The following is a 17,994-nucleotide window of genomic DNA, read 5'->3' as shown; positions in this document are numbered from 1 at the left end:
GCTGTTTAATTTGCAGAAACGAGATGAGGGTCGGCTTTCTTATTTTTAACCCCAAGACTAAGCACGCCCAAGCCGGTAAACAGAGTCAAAAACTACTCCGGCGCGAAGCCGCCCCAAGGACGGCCTGAGTAAGAAGCAGAGGGGCGGCGGGCGACCCGGCAGCTCTCGCAGCCGAGGGGATAAACCTTGCGAGCAGCACAGGCCCCCTCCTGGCGCCGCCATTTGCCGCGGGAACGTCCCTTCACGGCATGCGACGCCCGCACAGGGGCAAAGGCTTCGGCGGCGGCTCTGCGCATGCGCCGGTCCAGCGCGCCCCGGCCCCAGCCGCGCTCTCCTCCCCAGCCGCGCTCTCCTCCCTTACCAGCCCGGCGCGGTGCATTAGGGGACCGCGTCCGCCGGCGTCCCCCTTAGCAACGCGGCCCGGGTCGGGCCGGGCCCGGCGGCCTCTGCCGCGCTCGGGGCAGGGGCAGCGGGCGACCGGAGAGCAGGCTGTGTGCGCCCTGTCGGGGTGGGGAAGGGGGCGTTGGCAGCTCTGCCCGGCAGCGCGGCCCCGCCGCCGTGCGCTGGGTGCGGGGCGGCGGTGCCTTCCCGCCGCCCTCGAGAAGGCGGACCCGCTCTGGGGGACGTCGCCGCCGCCCCCCGCTTCGGGCGCTGAGGGAGGAAAGCCGCAAAAAGGAGAGATTCGGCTTCGGGCGATTCGGCGTACGGCTTAGAGGAGGGCCCCGCCAAGTGGGAGGCAGCGGGGGCGGGGGGGAATCCGCCGGTGGAGAGGAACCGGCCCTCGGTGGGGTGCGGGCCGGTTCGTCCTGGCTGAGGCTTCCGTGCTAAAGCGCATGTATTTCCTATTATAGCTGAAGTAAAATGTTGCCTTCTTAAGACTGTTAAGGAAATAGGTAGCCAGGCAAAGAGAGGGAGCCGTATCAGTGAGGGAAGACCACAGGGTGGATGCTGTGTTAGACACTAAAGTATTTGTGAAGGAAGACATTGGAACCTAAGCTGCTTTAATTCTATGTTTTAAAAACCACTTGAATTGAAATGGCAAAATTATATGAAGAATGTTGCGTATAGAGAATAGCTGTGGAGGAGCTGGTGAAGGAAGGAAGGGATATTTGAATCTAGAAGAGATATCTTTCATTAGACTGACTGCTATGGTTTGGCCTAATAAAAAAACCCAAACTTTAGAATATGAGAGAGTTATCTTAAATCGAATGTAAAGATACCATTCTAAAAGTAATACAGTTACTTGTTATGATAATTTAGTTTTAATGATAAATATCTTTAAAACAATTTTCATGACAGTGGTATAAATACCTAACAAAATACAATTCTGTGAAATGGTGCCATTTAAATATTGTTTATAGGTGAACCCTAGTTTTTATGACTAATCATAGCTTATTTTTAATTTCAAAGACAGCAATTAAAAACTAAAATTAAACTGGAGCTCATTTGAACTTGTAAACCTTATTACTAATTCTATTTTACATTTTTAAAGATTTATATAAAACCACCAAGATAATATTTGGAATGTTAAATGTTTCACAGGAAAATGTTGCAAAATGTGCATCTGGCTCCTGAGGCTGATGAAGATGATCTTTATTCTGGCTACAATGATTATAATCCCACGTTTGACACAGAGGTAAAAATTTTTGCTGTTTCCCACACATAGGATTTTAGCTTCTAAGTACAAGATAAGAACATGTGGTACAGTAATGCACAAGTGTACTACTGCTTTGAAGTGAATTTTTCTTTATTTAGCCAGAAATATGTAAAGTTTCACCGAGACCTTCTTGAATAGTTTTTTTTTTGATATTTTTCTATTCCAACAAAATACTTGTGTGCATCTCAGCAGATCTAATATGCTTTAATGGTTAGAATTTATTAAGTATAAAATCCTAGTTATTTGAAAGCCATATTCACATTCACACACATTCAATGTGGTGTTTCCCAGTGTGCAGCAGCAAGTTTTCTGACAAAAGAGGCTGCTTATTGGTCAATAGGTCATTGATCTCTTACTGTGCTGCAGCTGAAGGACATAACAGTAGAGTGGAGTCCTGCAGGCCTCAGTGCAATCGGTAGAGCATCTGGGATGACTTACGGTGACCCTGCAGACCACTTTCTGGTAACTGCTGCTGTAGCGGAATTGGAACAGTAGGGGGTCATTTGGTGCAAACCCACTACTCTGCTCAAAGCAGGGCCGGTGTTGCAAGACTTGGCATCTCGTGTGAAATTCCAATGACAAATTCATGGGAGTTGCAGCGTGACCCCAGAGACATGAGATATCTTAATGCATTGGCATGACAGGCATTAATGTTAAAAATTTTGAAATAGTGCTAGTAGTAAGCTTTTGGACAGAAATAAAATTTCATGTTACATTTTATCACTAAAGCTCTGCTTCCTCAATGTGTTTTTATTTTTCAGAGAATAATGAGTTTTTACATTTCCTAATCTAAAATACCAAAAAAGACAGACCAAATAATATAATCATTATTTATTGTCAGTAAAACCTGTCATTCAGTTATCTTCAAGTCAAGTATTTTTGGAAGAACTGGGGCTTTTTTTACCTATCTGCTTTTAGTAGTCATAAGGTTCTGGAGTTGTGGCTTTGGGTGTTGTGGTTTTAAAAGGGTTGATATATTTATTTTATCTTTTCTAGGATTTAGAAAATGATATAGCTTTTCAACAGGCAGCAAGAACAAGTCATGGTAGAAGACCCTCTGTGAGTACCTTTTAAACTACATTGCAATAGTGTAGACCTTCTCTAAAGCCCTAGCTCTGGTTTTAGCACTGGTACAAACTTATCTTGGGAATGTCTTAGTCTTTTTTTGTCTACTACTAACATGAAGATACAGCCTTTATTTATTTATATGAAAAATAAGAAAAATATTAGCAGAGCACAAGGTCCATTAAGTTCTGTAGTTAAGCTAGAGCAAACAAGGAACTTTAGTTGAAAATGTCTATCCTTGTTTGATAAAATGAGATAAAACTGTGTTAAAGAGCAAAATGATATATTCTGAAAGGACTTTGTTTAATATTCTACACATAGAATTACTCGCTCTGGCATGTAATTACAAGGTTGAGATACATACTAGATAGTGGGACTTAGAAAACTGTGTTATTGTTCTGATCATTCTTTTCTCTGTAAATTCATGTAATTTACATTAATTTTCTTACTTTCATTTAGCTGTGACTTAATCTTATATCAGTTTTCAAAACTAAATATAAAGTTGGCACCTGCACTTTAGAAGTGCATACTATGTATCTAAAGAAGAGCTGAAACTGTCTGTTACTTATTTGCCAGAATAATCTGCTTCTACAAGGAGAATCGTTTCTATAACAATTGGAGCGTTATTTCTATGAATTCACTACAGAAACTATATAGAAAGAATGATAAATAATACATATGGTTGTTAATTGGTGGGGATGTTTTTTGTTGGTTTTTTTTGGTTGGTTGTTTTTTCACCCAGGTGACAGCCAAAATTCCTGGTACATCAGCTTCAAGACCTTTAGCTACTGGAATTGGCGTATGTTTTTGTTCTGTTGTATTCTTAATGAAAATGAAGTATTTACCATTAATCCCTTGCACAAAGTGAGCTCTTTTTATCTGAGTATTTCCTTCCAGTGAACTACATGTATTCGTTAATTTTAATTAGATCACAACGCTGCACTTGGTCAAGTCATGGTTACTGATTTTTTTTTTCCTCTTTTTTTTCTTTTTCTCCCAAACCATACTGCAAATAACTTCCATGCTGCATAACGCAGTAGATTCCAAGCTATTAACCTGGGTTTTTTTCAGAGGGAACTGCATGGCTTGTTATTTGGGCTCAGAAAGTTTTCTGAAAGTTAAGGTGAAATTCAGTCTTGGAAAAATACAGGCTTTCAAATCATGTCTAGTTTAATCAGAGAAAGTTGGTTATATTCTTTGGTATACTTAACCCATTGTAACTCTTAAATAACTAACACTTTAACCTGGTTTTCTATGGAAACAGAAGTTATGCACTAGTGATACATCCACTGTCCCCTCATCCCAATAAATTTTCAACCCGTTAGCCTGTCTCAGTCAAATTTGAAATGACAGTGCTCTTAAATATAAAGTTCCTGTAAGTTTTATGACAAATAAAGAAGGGAGATCACATTCCTTTAGATCTCTTACGCAACTTAGCTGGGTAGCAATTTCAAGAACGCCTAAATTCCATTATAAGACATTGAAATACATCCTTTACTCTGAACCTTCTGTTACCTGCTTTGCATATATTCCTTTTGAGACTGCTTTTTATTAGCAGTTGTATTTGCAGATGTTTAGCGTAGTACCACACTGTGACAGGAAAAGCTGTCTTGTTAAAGGAGTGCACAAAAAGGCATTTCTTAAGGATAATAAAGACTGAAATGTTTATCTGCATTAGTAGAGCTAGAAACCTCCAAAGCTTTGTCCAGTCCACAGTACTACCTGTTTCACTCTGCAGATTTGCTGCTTCTGCACTACAGTCCTTGTTGATTTAGATTCAGCCTTAGCAGAAAAAATGAAAAACAGCCACAATGAGTGGTGGATAGTGGGTAAAATAGTTAAACATAGGCCTCTGAGTGGGAATTAGGGGAATACTTTTTCATGGCCTGAAACCCTTTATTTTTGTCTGTTTGTATTGTATATCTGTAGCAAACTTTAGCACTTACTATTAAATATTTCACATTTATTTCTTTACATTTTTAACACTACTACAGAAGGACAGCATGCAGCATGTCAACTAATGGAAAAGATATCCATTGGCAGTTTCAAAGTATATCTGTATTTATTGTAAAATAAATGTTCATGAAAGTATACCTTAAAATCTGTCCCTATATTAATCTCTGATCAGCTGTACTTGGAATTTTACTGAAGTATCTTGTGGAAATTAAAGGTAGTAATTTCACAATGGAAAGTACTACCACCTCAGATAAATTTCTATGTATTGTTTTTTTAAAAGGTCTGACAGAAATGTCCAAATACATAAAAAACAATATTGTGAATTCGTGCTGAAATGTTCAACGTCATTAAGTCTGCCAGGCACTGGAAGTATATTGCATACGAATAACACAAATGGGAATTTTGCTATGAACTTATGTGAGAGATCAACTATTAAAACTCAGTGTTGAGAAGACTGTGCATAGCCTTTACAGGCTTCTAATGCTTTGTGAGTGCTAGTTTCAAACAATTTACTTATTTTTGTAGTCAAAGGCAACTTTAACTTCATCTATGGGAAGACCAATGACAGGAGCTATACAGGTAAAAGTTTCAATATTTACACTTTATATTGATTTGGAACACTGAAGTTTTCTGATAAGTGTTTGGGTTTGATACAAATATTTAACAGTTCATTGAAATAATACAAATTATTACACTGTTTTAATTTGTCCTTTTTTGAAAATACTACTATCAGAAAGCATGAGGGTTGTGATGAGTATTTTGTTTGAGCACAGGGTTGGAAGCAGTACCAGTGTAGTGCTTTTTAACACTTATTGACACGCAAAGAATAATTTTCCATTGAAATAGGAGAAAGTTAGATTCTGGTTTTCATGTTTCTCTTATGTACTTACAGACTAATAAGAATCTGCTACAATTTACCAATGACTTTCCCATCACTGCCCTTAAGTATATTGGCTTAATGTTCAATGTATCTATAGCCACTATATTCTTCTGTGTCAGCCCAGGTGAGAAACAGGAATTATCAGGAAGCATCAAGAGTAGGGCTACTCCCTTCGGGAAGGCAAGCCAGGAGCCTAGAGGGAAATCGCATGGCCAGCAGTGCAGGGGCCTCACCAGCCAGGACCCAGTCCCACGATACCTGAGCAAGGCAACTAGGATCCACCCAGAAATGGTGGCCACGTCCAACCAAAAGTCCAGAACATAAGGCAATATCATGGTGATGAGGCAGGTCCAAGGTCAAGCCAAAAGGCCGATGCATAGCCAGGGTTAGGACCAATAATCACTGGCCAGGTCTATAGAGACAAGGCAAGGCTAAGATCAATCCAGGAGGTCAGTCCACAGGTTGAAATCTGGATCAAGGGAACCTGTGGCTAAGCATAGCTGTGGCTGATTTGGAAACCAGTAGTCCTCCAACAAAGCTCAAGCAGGGGCTGAGGGACCAGGGTTGAGCTTAAATAAAGCTCCTGGACCCATGGGTACGGTGTATGACTGGAGGCCTCAGGTGAGTCTGGTCAAGGCCATTAAGGTTTATTAGTGCAGACAGTGTTCTGACAAGAAAGTTTAATAAGCTGGCACGGGGTGGGGTCAGAGATTCTTGTGTTGGGAGGCATTGTCTGGTAATAAGTTAAAAATACAAAAAAATTGTAGTTTGTTTGTGCCTCTCTTGGTTTAGATAAAGTTTAGATAAAACATTCTGATCCATAATCTCATAGGATTCTCTTTATTGTCAATAAAAATTTAAAAAGCAACTGAGCTCTGAAACAGTGTGATAGTAAGCTAGAGTACATTACAGATCTCAAGATGAACAATTTTTAAGAATTTTCTAAAAATAAAAGATGTTTGAAATTAAGTATTCTTAATATATATAAAATTTACACAAAGTAGAAAGTGTTCCTTTGTGTCAGTTACAGTTTCCCAATGGTGTTTGCTCCTCTACTTTGTAGGCAGTTATTATAGAATCATTGAATACCAGGTTAGAAGGGACATCAAGGATCATCTGGTCCAACCTTTCTTGGCAAAAGCATGGTCTAGACGAGATGGCCCAGCACCCTGTCCACCTGAATCTTAAAAGTGTCCAATGTTGGAGAATCCACCACTTCCCTGGGGAGATTATTCCAATGGGTGATTGTTCCCATTGTGAAAAATTTTCCTCCTGTGTCCAATCGGAATCTCCCCAGGAGTAACTGGTACCCATTACCCCTCGTCTTTTCCATGTGACTACTTATAGAAAGGGAGTCTCCATCTTCTCTGTAGCCACCCTTTAAATACTGGAACATGGTGATAAGGTTTCCTCTAAGCCTTCTTTTCTCAAGGCTGAACAATCCTGTACTACATGATATATAATATTTGAGAAAAAATTTTTTTGAGAAAATATTTAAAAAAATATTCAGTTTACTGAGGTGGTAACAACTGATTTTTGTATTTAAAGGTTTTGTCGTATGTAACTGATGTCCATACTGTCCACAATCTATTCTTTAGGAAGATTATTTTAATATGTCTTCCTTTTTATTTAAGGATGGGGTTGCTCGACCAATGACAGCAGTGCATGCTGCAGGTTACACTAAGGCAGCTATGAGAGGTATGGTTTGTAGTAATCATCAGCTGCCAGAGCGAGATGTTATTTTACAATTTTCAGTACTCTGTTAATTTTGCAGGTTCTTCATTTGATCCTCTTGGCCAAGCAAGAGGTCCTGCTCCACCTCTGGAAATGAAAAATTCAGACAGGTTTGTTTAGTTTTGCATTAAATTATTTCAGTATTAACAGCACCAAAAAACCAACCATGGGTAGAGTTTAAAAACATCCAGGCAGTAACAAAACCTTGAGGGGCCAAACTCTTAACTTTGTGGAATAATGCCACATACATTTATGCATGTGGTTAGCTAACTTACCAGAGCAGTTGCACTGACTTTCAGGAACATCTGATTTCAGTGATTTCTGATTCCAACTGTAGCTCAGCAGCCTGGACGTAGTTGTTGCCACACAAATGCTGTGATACTTATATAGAATTGTGGAGGATTATGGAAGAGTGTGTGACAAGCAAGGAACACCACCATTCATGCAGCTCTCTGGGAAGAACTTGGGGGGATTTTGCCTGCTGACCTTCACTGTTCACTCTGACCTTAGCACTTGAGGTAAAACTGAGGTTGTGAAAGTTTTGCAGGCTGCTGTGAATGTTGGGGAGTTCAACTGAGAGAACAAGTCATTGAGCTTTTTGATACAAAAGTTGTATTCCTCAAATATAGCTATATAGGAATAAGGAATCCTACTGAAACGTTTGGTTATTTAACTGAGGAAAAAATCTAGGTAAATAACAGCTGTTTATTAAAATCTGCATTTGCAAGCTATACTTTAAAGTTATCTATGCAAACAAAGGTTCGATTAATTGCTTTTAATACAATATTTCATTTCACTAGGTGTTTGATTTGGAAGTTTTACTAGCCCATCTGTTTATTCTGTCGTTACTTCTCCATAACAAATTGGGTCCGTGAAATTTGCATGTCTGTCTTGCTCTCATAAGAAGATTTATGTTTTCTTAGGTCTCTGTTCTCAAATTGAAAGTGTGAATATAGTGTCTCTGGAGGATCTTCTCTGGCCATAGTTTCACATTATATTTTCTTTGGGAAAACCAGTTAGTTGTGATATGTGATACATCACTGTGTTGTTTTATTGCAACTATCCCGTGTAAAAGCTTAATGTTTGCAGTTACATTACTAGTGTTAATCTGTTTATTGTTATTTTTGTTTTAGTTCAGAAGAGAAGATTAGGCAGTTGGAAAAAAAAGTGAATGAACTGGTTGAAGAAAGCTGCATTGCTAACAGTTGTGGAGACTTGAAATTGGTAATTTTTCTGGATTTCACTTCACTTCTGCTATTATGTGAAGAGCAATTTGTGTAGATGTTTCAAACTGGCTTGGGTTCAAACACTTCAAATTATTAAAATCATCTTAATTCTAACTTTGCTGTGACTATTCTAGTCCAGCGATACCTTGTATTATTAAAAAGATAGAAGCTGTATTTCTTGTGTATGTATTTGTTAAGATTTCAGTGTTACAAAAACTCCCTTCTTATGTAGATTGTACCAGACCATTCAGAGGGTCCTCTAGGATGTTATGTTAGTTTCTGACAAGTCCAGCAGAATATCCATTTTCCTGCAGAAGTCATCAAAGTTGCTAACTCATTGTCTATAAACCAGCCAAGTTAGATTTGCCTTCTATCATAAGGACTAAGAACCAAGCTATATCTTGAGAAGTACTCCCTTTGCCACTAGCTGCCAAATAGCTACCTTGAGTGCTAGCCATTACTTTTTTAATCATTGCACCCTTGCAGAGGCATACAGGACTGCTAATGGCACTTGTAGACCTGCAGCATTACTTGTATGAAGGGTCTTGACAGCAATCTGCAGAAGATTATCATTGGATAAAATAATAATTTTGTAGTTACTCAAATTGTGAATGTACATGTGAAATGCCAGTTGTGGATAGATAAAAAAGGGAAGCAATTTACCAGCATCCAGAATCAATCAAGGTGCTATGTGCAGCATACATTTGCGTAGCACGCGTGTTTACTTACTGCCTTTGCTTTCTTCCTTCCAACGTGTTCCTGCACTTGGATTCTGCAACTAAGGAAACATGCCAAGCCTAAACACTTTTTTTTTTTTTTTTTTTTTAATTTTATGTGCACTTTCTATGATTAAAACAGGTAGAATACTCTTCTACGGTCACCATAATCTGGTGATTATGGCATATGTATGTGTGTGACTATACTTCTCTAAAATTATACAGCTAAGCAGAGTTAGACAACTGTATGTCTCCTTATTGCTAATTAACACCTATCTGTGGGTTATATTGCTACTTTTCAGCCATTGGGTACAGTCTGTGCATTTAAAGAAAATGGACATGAGTATATTCTTTTCATACTTGTTTTGAGTGTATTTTTGCTGTCTTGGGTTAGTAAGATTCAAGGCATTGCTAAATTTTAGGTTTTTATTTAAGGCTCTGGAAAAAGCAAAAGAGGCTGGAAGAAAGGAAAGAGTATTGGTGAGACAACGTGAACAAATTGCTACTGCAGAAAACATCAACTTAGACCTCACTTACTCAGTAAGTGCTTAGAAATCTTCAATGAATCCAAAGTGTTGGTAAAAAGCCTCCTAAAGAGACATTTCAGTGTTTGCTGAGTGTGTGTGTGTTGTAATGCTCCTAGCAGTGTACCAAATCATATATGGTCTATGTTTGGGGGTGGGGGAAGTTTATGAAGATAAAGTGCAAGTTAAGCACTTTAAAGTTAAGTTAAAACTTAACATTGGATTGCAAAGATCCATGTGTATCATTGCGTCTATTCCCTTGCAATATTCCTAAATCATTAATCTTAAAGCAGGTGTCTAGATTTACATTATGGTTTTCAAATTAATAGTAGACTTTTTTTAAAAAAAGGATACAACATGCATAAAAATACTTAAGGGGAATTTCAAGTTGTACTCCAGGTACTGCTGTAGAGAAAATTATTAACAATGAATACACTGAATTAGGCAGACCTAGTAATTTATTTTATGGTGAAGTTCAGAGTAAGTTCAGAGTAAAGCTGGGGAAAAAAACGTGGAAGTATTTTACCTGACACCAACAGAACTTCTGTTTTGAAACAGCAGTTTGGAAGAATTCTCTCTTTATAAATTGAGTAGTGACCACAGGTAGTAGGACCGTTTTCCATATTTTGGGAGTCATAAATTACAGACACTTTCTGAGAATCATCTTGTGTGAATGTTTTTTAATAACCTTGCATTATGACATTGTGTTTGTTTAGGTCTAAGGCCCACTTAGCATGACTTTTTAATGGTAGTTACTTAAGTACAAAAATAAATTACGTAGAATAAGTAGATTTGAAACTTGTTTTCTCTATGTCAATGTACAAGAACAAAGGAGCATTAAAGATGGGAAGCTTAGAACTGGTAAAAACAATACTTCCAAGGTAAAATTATATTTTAAATTATCTATTATAATAGTTTATTACTGTTGGGAGAACAACGTATTTTCTTGTACCTATAATTCCATTTGTCTATAGGTTCTTTTCAATCTGGCTGGTCAGTATGCTGCTAATGAAATGTACGCTGAAGCACTGAACACTTACCAAGTTATAGTGAAGAATAAGATGTTCAGCAATGGAGGTAGGGTACGCTCCAGAGTGGATTAAAATTGGTAGTCAGGCATTCAAAATGAGAATGTCATCTGCATGGTATTGACTCAGAAATCTCAGCCTTCCTGTCTGCCAGTCAGTGTGGATGACAGATACTCATAATTTCTGACTTGGTATAACTTAATGTGGTTTGGCTCTCCAACTTGTGAAGTCTTTTCTTTCCATAGGCTAAGCTAAACATGAAGCCAAATACATATTTTTCTCATGCTGCACACACTATGTTGTCTGCTCTAATACTAGTTTTTTCTCTTTTGACTCTGCTTTCCCCTTCTGAAAGCTTTTTTTAGTATTTTGCACATCTTTGAGACTCCTACAGTGCACTTTTGTCAGAGATGCTTATTTGCAGCTGTCTTCCTGAAGAGCACCATAAATAATCGCTACCTCATCCCTCAATTCACAATCAAAATCAGAATACATCTTACATGATAGTTCTTTTCTAGGTTTCATTACCACTTCATCTCCTTCTGGGTGAAAATTCACAGAATGCTGTTCTGTGCAGTTCTTCTTAAAGGGACACTGGTACCCTGTAATGATGACAAATTCATTAGGAAGTTTTTCCTACTCTGTCACTTTGAAACAATTAAAAAATGCTGTAACTATGCTTTAAAAGGCTGTAACTCATTGACTTCTTTTGATAGGTAGACTGAAGGTGAATATGGGAAATATATATTTAAAACAACGGAACTATTCCAAAGCTATCAAATTCTACCGTATGGCTCTAGACCAGATTCCTAGTGCCCACAAAGAGATGAGGTGAGTTTCTACTAGTAGCCATGGTTCTGAAATACATGTTTTGGATACAGTATGCTTTGATGGTTAAAAATATAACCTAATCCTCATTTCTTTACTTAGGATTAAAATAATGCAAAATATTGGAGTTGCATTTATTAAAACTGGCCAATATTTTGATGCCATTTCTTCATTTGAACATATAATGAGCATGTCCCCAAACCTCAAGGCAGGCTTCAACTTGATCTTATGTTATTTTGCTGTTGGAAATCGTGAGCAAATGAAAAAAGCCTTCCAAAAACTGATTGCAGTTCCCTTGGAAGTGGATTATGATGACAAATACATTTCACCAAATGTAAGTTTGAACAAAATAAACTGTGTATGTTTGAACAAATTAAACTGTGTCTTTATATGGTAAATCGGGAGAAAGGGGGAGAGACATTGAACGCTTGGACTGCACTGAATATGTAAATCCATGTCTATTTATGTATCTAAAATAACTTTTTTTTTTACCAGCATGAACTTAGTGTGACAGTACTGCTCAGAAGTATAAAATAACATTAAGAATGTTTCAAATCCTTTTTTTCTCAAAAGATATGATGTAAATAAAATCCACACCATATGATTGTCTTCATAATGATTTTGTTGGAATTCATCTGGGCTGACTTACATAGCTCACTTACTGCTTTACCTCCTTTATTCATGTAAAATTTTAATGAAATATTTAGAGGCTAAAATAAAGGGAGCAAGGCAGTGAGTGAGTTAATGCAAGTTATCTCAAATGAGTGCTAACAAAACTTGTAATACTGTAGTGCTATTTTACAGAAGAAAATTTTAGTAAAGTTTATAGAAGCTTATTTTAGTTTATTAGACTTTGTTGGAAACTGGACTTCCTTTGTACCATGAAACTAGCAGCTCATGATGTTAAAGACAGGAAAAAGTAATTAATAGGTTTAGGGTCCCTCTTAGAAAGGTCCTCTATAGAAAGATCAAAGCAAGCCCTTTATAATCTCTTAGCAATCTTTTTTTTCAGTGATGCAAAGCTTCCATTTTCAGTCCTAAAGATCAAAGATATAATTAGTCTTCAAACTTTGCAGCTTAAGAATAGCTGTTGCTTCCTATTGTCCTAGCATAAGCAAATAAAATTTAATATATGAAGCATATATATATTTATTGATACATATCTATTTAATTTCTTGTATATCTTTTTATATATAATTGATATATATATAATTTCTCATATGAGAAATTATGTAACAGTAAGGGTCATTAAACACTTGAATTAATTGAAGAATATGTAAGATCATTCATTGGAAGAAAAGCTTTAGACTGGAGAAGTTCTAAGGATAGGCAAGCTATAGTTTTAAGAGACATTCCAAGTTCTGTATTTTGTTATGAAGAGGTCAGAGAAAAGATCCCAAAGTTTCCTTCTGGTCTTTATTTTGTATAAATCTATGATCTATCCCCAATAAATGAGGAAGGGGTGGCTACCCAGCATACCTGCATTAGTTCTTTTGGAACTAACAGAGATGTGTGATACAAACCACAAGATGATCATGTGAGTTACTGTATTGAGAAGGCAGCACAAGTCCTCATCTGCTGAATACCACTGCAGTTCAGCAAATGCTTAAGCATGCTCTTATTTTTAAGCATGTGAGTATTCTCACTGTGATTTGCAGCCTTCCCAGTCTGTGACATTAACTACATCTATTAACAACCCTGATGTGAGCTATGACCACATACATGAGCAAAAACACTGAATTAAAGTAGTTGTAATGCCAAATTTCAGATTTTGTGGATAGAAAATTAAACTGAAGCTAGCATTTTGAAATGTGAAAAGTAAATAACTGACATTATAGACTATGTAATTTACATGAATTTATGTTTACAGTCATACTGTCTTTAAAATAATTAAAATGCATGTATACTGGCATAATTTGCAGTTGTTTTGTCCCCCTCCAGGATGATCCACATACAAATCTACTGATTGAAGCCATTAAAAATGACAGCTTAAGACAAATAGAACGTGAGAGGTAATGGTGGAGTCTATTCTTTCTTGACTGTGTGCCATGGATTTTAGCTCCTGAAAGTATTATCAGTCTTCTCATGTGTCCACAGCTCTTTTTATAAAAGTGCCCTCATAATTCTTAGGAAGGAAAGGAAGAACCGATTGGACCACTCAATTTAGTGTACTGCACTAAAGTAGAATATCTACCCCAAATGCTGTAGGTTACACTGCTTAAAATTTGCAGCATTGGGTTTTTTTAAAAACACAACTATTGTGTGCAGTGAAAGGAAAACAGAAAAAACTGAGAGCTTTATCAAGGTACAGGGCAGTAGCGGTAGCAGGGGACTGGTTAGATTGACTTCTGAGGTTGTTCTGAGTGCAGGAAGAAGCAAGAACAAGATTTGGTTATTTTTTGTATACATGTTTTTGAAATGGTGACATGTTTGTGTGTTGGTTTTTGTGTTGTTTTTTTTTTCCTTAGGAAATCCATGGCAGAGGAATACATCATGACAGCTGCTAAACTCATTGCACCAGTAATTGAGACATCTTTTGCAGTGGGTTATGACTGGTAAGAGTCAAATGGAGCTTCTTTTTGTCTAAATTATATGCCAGTCTCTTGTATTGCTTATGAAATCAGATTCACAAACAAACAGCCTGGGAAACAGTCTGTTGCCCATCTCAAACATAGCATCCATGCTATTTTCAGTTTGCTTCCATAATGCTCTGGAGAAAAACAAAACAAAACATTAGAGTCTATTCTGTATTAAAAACTAATTTCATTGTATCATTGAAATTCAACTGCTAATTATACATTTTGAACTGTTCTGTATTAGCACAAAAAGAGCTTCTTAAAGTTCAATTGAATTTGAAAATTCAAGAACTTTTGAAAGTCTCGATAGACAAATGCTACACAGAAGGCAATGATCACTACTCTTTACTATAAGTTTGAAGACAGCATAATGAAGACTTGGAGTGCCTAAGAAGTTTTACATTACTCCATAGAGTCATAATATGAAATACTGGAATCTAATTATTATTAGAAGGTTTATTTGCATTTCATTTATAAACTTAACGTTTATAAGTGTGAACTTAAATCTACTGTTTCTTAAACATTTATACAAGTTTATACAGTGATAGGCTGCTGATAGAGTTTACCATTTTGACTTTTGTATCCACTTTATTTTTCAATTTACAGCTTAGCTTTTGCTTTCTGTGGTATTTTCTACAGCAGAATACTTTTCTCTTTAAACCAAAATAAAATAGACACACTTCCTATAAGGACAGTATAAAAGTGATTAGTATAACTTTTCAAGATGTATTTTTAACTAGTTTTTAGTTTTCTACTATAAGGACGTACTTTGATGTTTTTAGTATTTTTAATAACTTTATTGGAAAATAACATGCACGCAGATGAATATTGGGTATCTGCAGCCACAACATTACTAACAGATATGTTCAGTGTTTGGAAAGTGAAGGAAGTTTGATGCGCAAAGAGAATTTTCCTTTACCTGTTTTTTTTTGTTTGTTTGTTTGTTTTGGCCAGTTAGGAGTATTTTCAAGTTTTGCAGGTCGTATAATTATAATTTACTAATAAAACTGTTTATACTAACATGAAATACTCTCTCACACAGACATGTTTAGTCTGCTAGAGTCCACAAGGTGGTGTTTGATGGTTTAATAATCATTATAGTCTTGTAACTTCCCTACTTTTGCCATTCTGATTTATCAGAACTTAGACAGTATGTCTTGTGAAAATTGGCTTGCTGCTTTATAAGTTGTTAACATGAGTAAGTCAGATTTGTTTGCTTTGTGTCTTGTTTTTTGTTCAAGAAAACTGGAAAAGGCTGGCAGATATTCAGTTTCCTTAGTGCTTTCCACAAAGTACATGTCATGAAGTAGAACACTCTTATCTGTTCTGGCTAATTAAACAACTTCTATTGACATGTGTGAGATTGTTTTATGTATATCAGAACAGATTTACTCTATTCTTCTAGGCTGAGTTATTCAAGCCTAGTGAAGAAGTTTAACCAGCAGTTTGAGCTCGGTTTTCCAAATACTACACTTTGTTATGAGTCCTCTGAGTATTAAATGTGCTTTTAATCAGTTTAATTTTATTTACAGAAATAAAGTGGGGACAAATAATCTTTGGATTCATAACTTTTTACTTAAAATGTGACAATCTTGGGACTATTCTTTCATATTCCATAAGGAGCAGTTGGATAGTTAGATCTCATTGCATTTTATAGTTAAAAAATGTTAACAGTAACAGTTGAAAACTGTTTTCTGACCTTTCTTTTATTACAGATGTCTTTGCAGAAATTGCTGGGTTTTTCAATATAATTTTTCTTCAAAACATCAAAAGGCATTTGTATACTTTGTATAGATACTGTCCATGTGCCAACCCAATTATAGCAGCAGGCAGTTTGTTAAATTAAACTTTTGTTGGCAAATTAGCCAACTATTAGAAGAAAAGAAAGAGGATTTCCACCACTTTAAAAAAAAAAAAAGTGGAAGGGATTAAAGAAGCATCCCGCAAAGTTGTTCATTTAGTGCACTTAACTCCAAACAGTTTGAGAGAACAGTATATTCATACAGTAAACAAAGGTCTTGCTTCAAATGATTAGGCAATTTTAAAGTACACGACATCAAACCTGGAAGATGGTGTCTGTGAATGAACATCTGAACTGTCTGCTGTGTTCTGTTATGCCCTCATTTTGCAGAAGACCCTACACCAAAAGTAGCTCAGGGATGATCAGAAAGAGGTTTATTATTATGACTTTATTATTTTTACAAAGCTCAGGGACACAGTCTGCAGTCTCTGGCTTTGTTCATTAAGCTGGTTTATGGGTTTGGTAGTATATGCAACAGGAGATCAGGTTTGAAAAATCAACTGATAGAACATTTCCAAAGAAAATGGTTTGAAAAATTATCTTAGTCCATATCTGACATCAAGTATCACTCAGTGATGGAAAATAACATGATATTTAGGCAGCTGACAAAAAAAAAATTAGAGCAGAGATAGTATTATTCAGGTAGGTTATGGGAATAAAATGTTTTTTTCAAATACTTTTAATCAAAGTGCTCTTTGCCTCTGTAAAGAAAGAACAATTTATTTTGGAAAACAAATTGTCTGCAAAATTATATAACTTAAAGTGGCATTTGCACAGATGGATTTTGTTTATCTTTACGGCTTGCTTTCTGTTGCAGGTGTGTTGAAGTAGTAAAAGCTTCCCACTATGTAGAGTTAGCCAATGACCTGGAAATAAATAAAGCCACTACTTACTTGAGGCAGCAGGATTTTAACCAGGTAGAGTAACTTTTCACATTACTACTTTTTAATACTGTATTGGCAAAGATAACTTTCTCAGCCACAGCATATTTTTCAGCAAGGGAAAGAATGATTTATACAAACATAATAATTATATTGATGTTGCTCAGTAACATAGCTTTATAACAACACTGTCAAGAGATGAGTTTTATCTAAATGAAATTTCTGCCACAGAAGTTACAGTGAATGCAGTTCACTTCAAAATAAAGACACCTAAATTTAGTTATCCTCACTGGGTGTTCAAGCTGTCATTACAGTTAAAGGAACGGTAGTCAGTACAGTCTCTAGAGTCTAGAAAGCATGTTGCTAATCAACATGGAGGTGTTTTCATTAGTATGAGTTGAATCTTTCTCTCAGGTTGACTATAGTACCAAAATATATGCAGATGCACTTCATATGTATCATTGTGTTTTATGTTATGGCATTCTCACTGTTGCCTATGTACTACAGCATTCCCTAAAATACTATCATCTGACCTTGAACTTTAGTCAGCCTTCCATTGAAATACAAACTGGAATTAAATTAAGCATCTGCTCGGGAGCCTGGACATTTCTGCGTCTCTTATAAAAGATTGCCCCCCTGGAGGGCACAGAGGACTAGGATGAATCACCATGACAGCAAAGGTGATATAGCAGTTTAAGCCATGGTGTATATTAGCAAATGAGGAAGGTCGTAGAAAAGATATGTTATTGGTACTTCCAAGTAAAAGTATAGCTCATTGCTCAAAATTCATTAACTGGCAGAAGTTCAGAAGACAGATCTACCAAAATCTTTGTGATTTTACAGTTTTTATCATGCATATTATTACATGTTCCCTTTTCATTGTTATGTTATATTTTTAAATATACATGTGAAGTAACTTTTGGCTATGTTGAAATTATTTATGTATGTTTATGTAGGTAAGATCTCTTTCTGCAACTGGCCATCTGGTCACTAGTTAGACAAATTTCTGCCAATGAATTTTATGCTGAACTGCCTTCATGTTAAAAATCGTCACCAATCTCTTGCTAATAAGTACAGCAGGCTGTTAACTGTAGCTTTCCTTTTCTATGCATATAAGTTGCC

The 17,994-nt window shown here is 36.6% G+C and overlaps 1 protein-coding gene across 4 annotated transcripts in view; it reads left to right on the top strand.

Moving 5' to 3' along the window:
• The first annotated feature begins 367 nt into the window (after positions 1-367).
• The window catches only part of IFT88 (intraflagellar transport 88), a 48,202-nt gene continuing 30,575 nt past the window's right edge, over positions 368-17,994 (top strand). The window contains exons 1-15 of one of the 4 annotated variants that reach the window (XM_069808186.1): positions 368-702; positions 1,543-1,636; positions 2,654-2,716; positions 3,465-3,521; positions 5,204-5,257; positions 7,193-7,256; positions 7,333-7,402; positions 8,426-8,516; positions 9,670-9,774; positions 10,733-10,835; positions 11,503-11,617; positions 11,717-11,948; positions 13,556-13,626; positions 14,083-14,169; positions 16,809-16,908. In XM_069808186.1, coding sequence (XP_069664287.1) covers positions 1,547-1,636; positions 2,654-2,716; positions 3,465-3,521; positions 5,204-5,257; positions 7,193-7,256; positions 7,333-7,402; positions 8,426-8,516; positions 9,670-9,774; positions 10,733-10,835; positions 11,503-11,617; positions 11,717-11,948; positions 13,556-13,626; positions 14,083-14,169; positions 16,809-16,908 — 1,302 coding nt within the window. In that variant the 5' untranslated portion in view covers positions 368-702; positions 1,543-1,546. Of the gene's footprint in view, positions 703-765; positions 785-1,542; positions 1,637-2,653; positions 2,717-3,464; positions 3,522-5,203; positions 5,258-7,192; positions 7,257-7,332; positions 7,403-8,425; positions 8,517-9,669; positions 9,775-10,732; positions 10,836-11,502; positions 11,618-11,716; positions 11,949-13,555; positions 13,627-14,082; positions 14,170-16,808; positions 16,909-17,994 lie in introns of those variants that run through there. The other 3 variants (XM_069808183.1, XM_069808184.1, XM_069808185.1) reach the window with 3 other exon arrangements.

This window comes from Haliaeetus albicilla, chromosome 20, assembly GCF_947461875.1.
Source record: "Haliaeetus albicilla chromosome 20, bHalAlb1.1, whole genome shotgun sequence".
NCBI lineage: Eukaryota > Metazoa > Chordata > Aves > Accipitriformes > Accipitridae > Haliaeetus > Haliaeetus albicilla.
The sequence above is the reverse complement of the archived record's forward strand: the minus strand, read 5'-3'. Positions and strand labels throughout refer to the sequence as shown.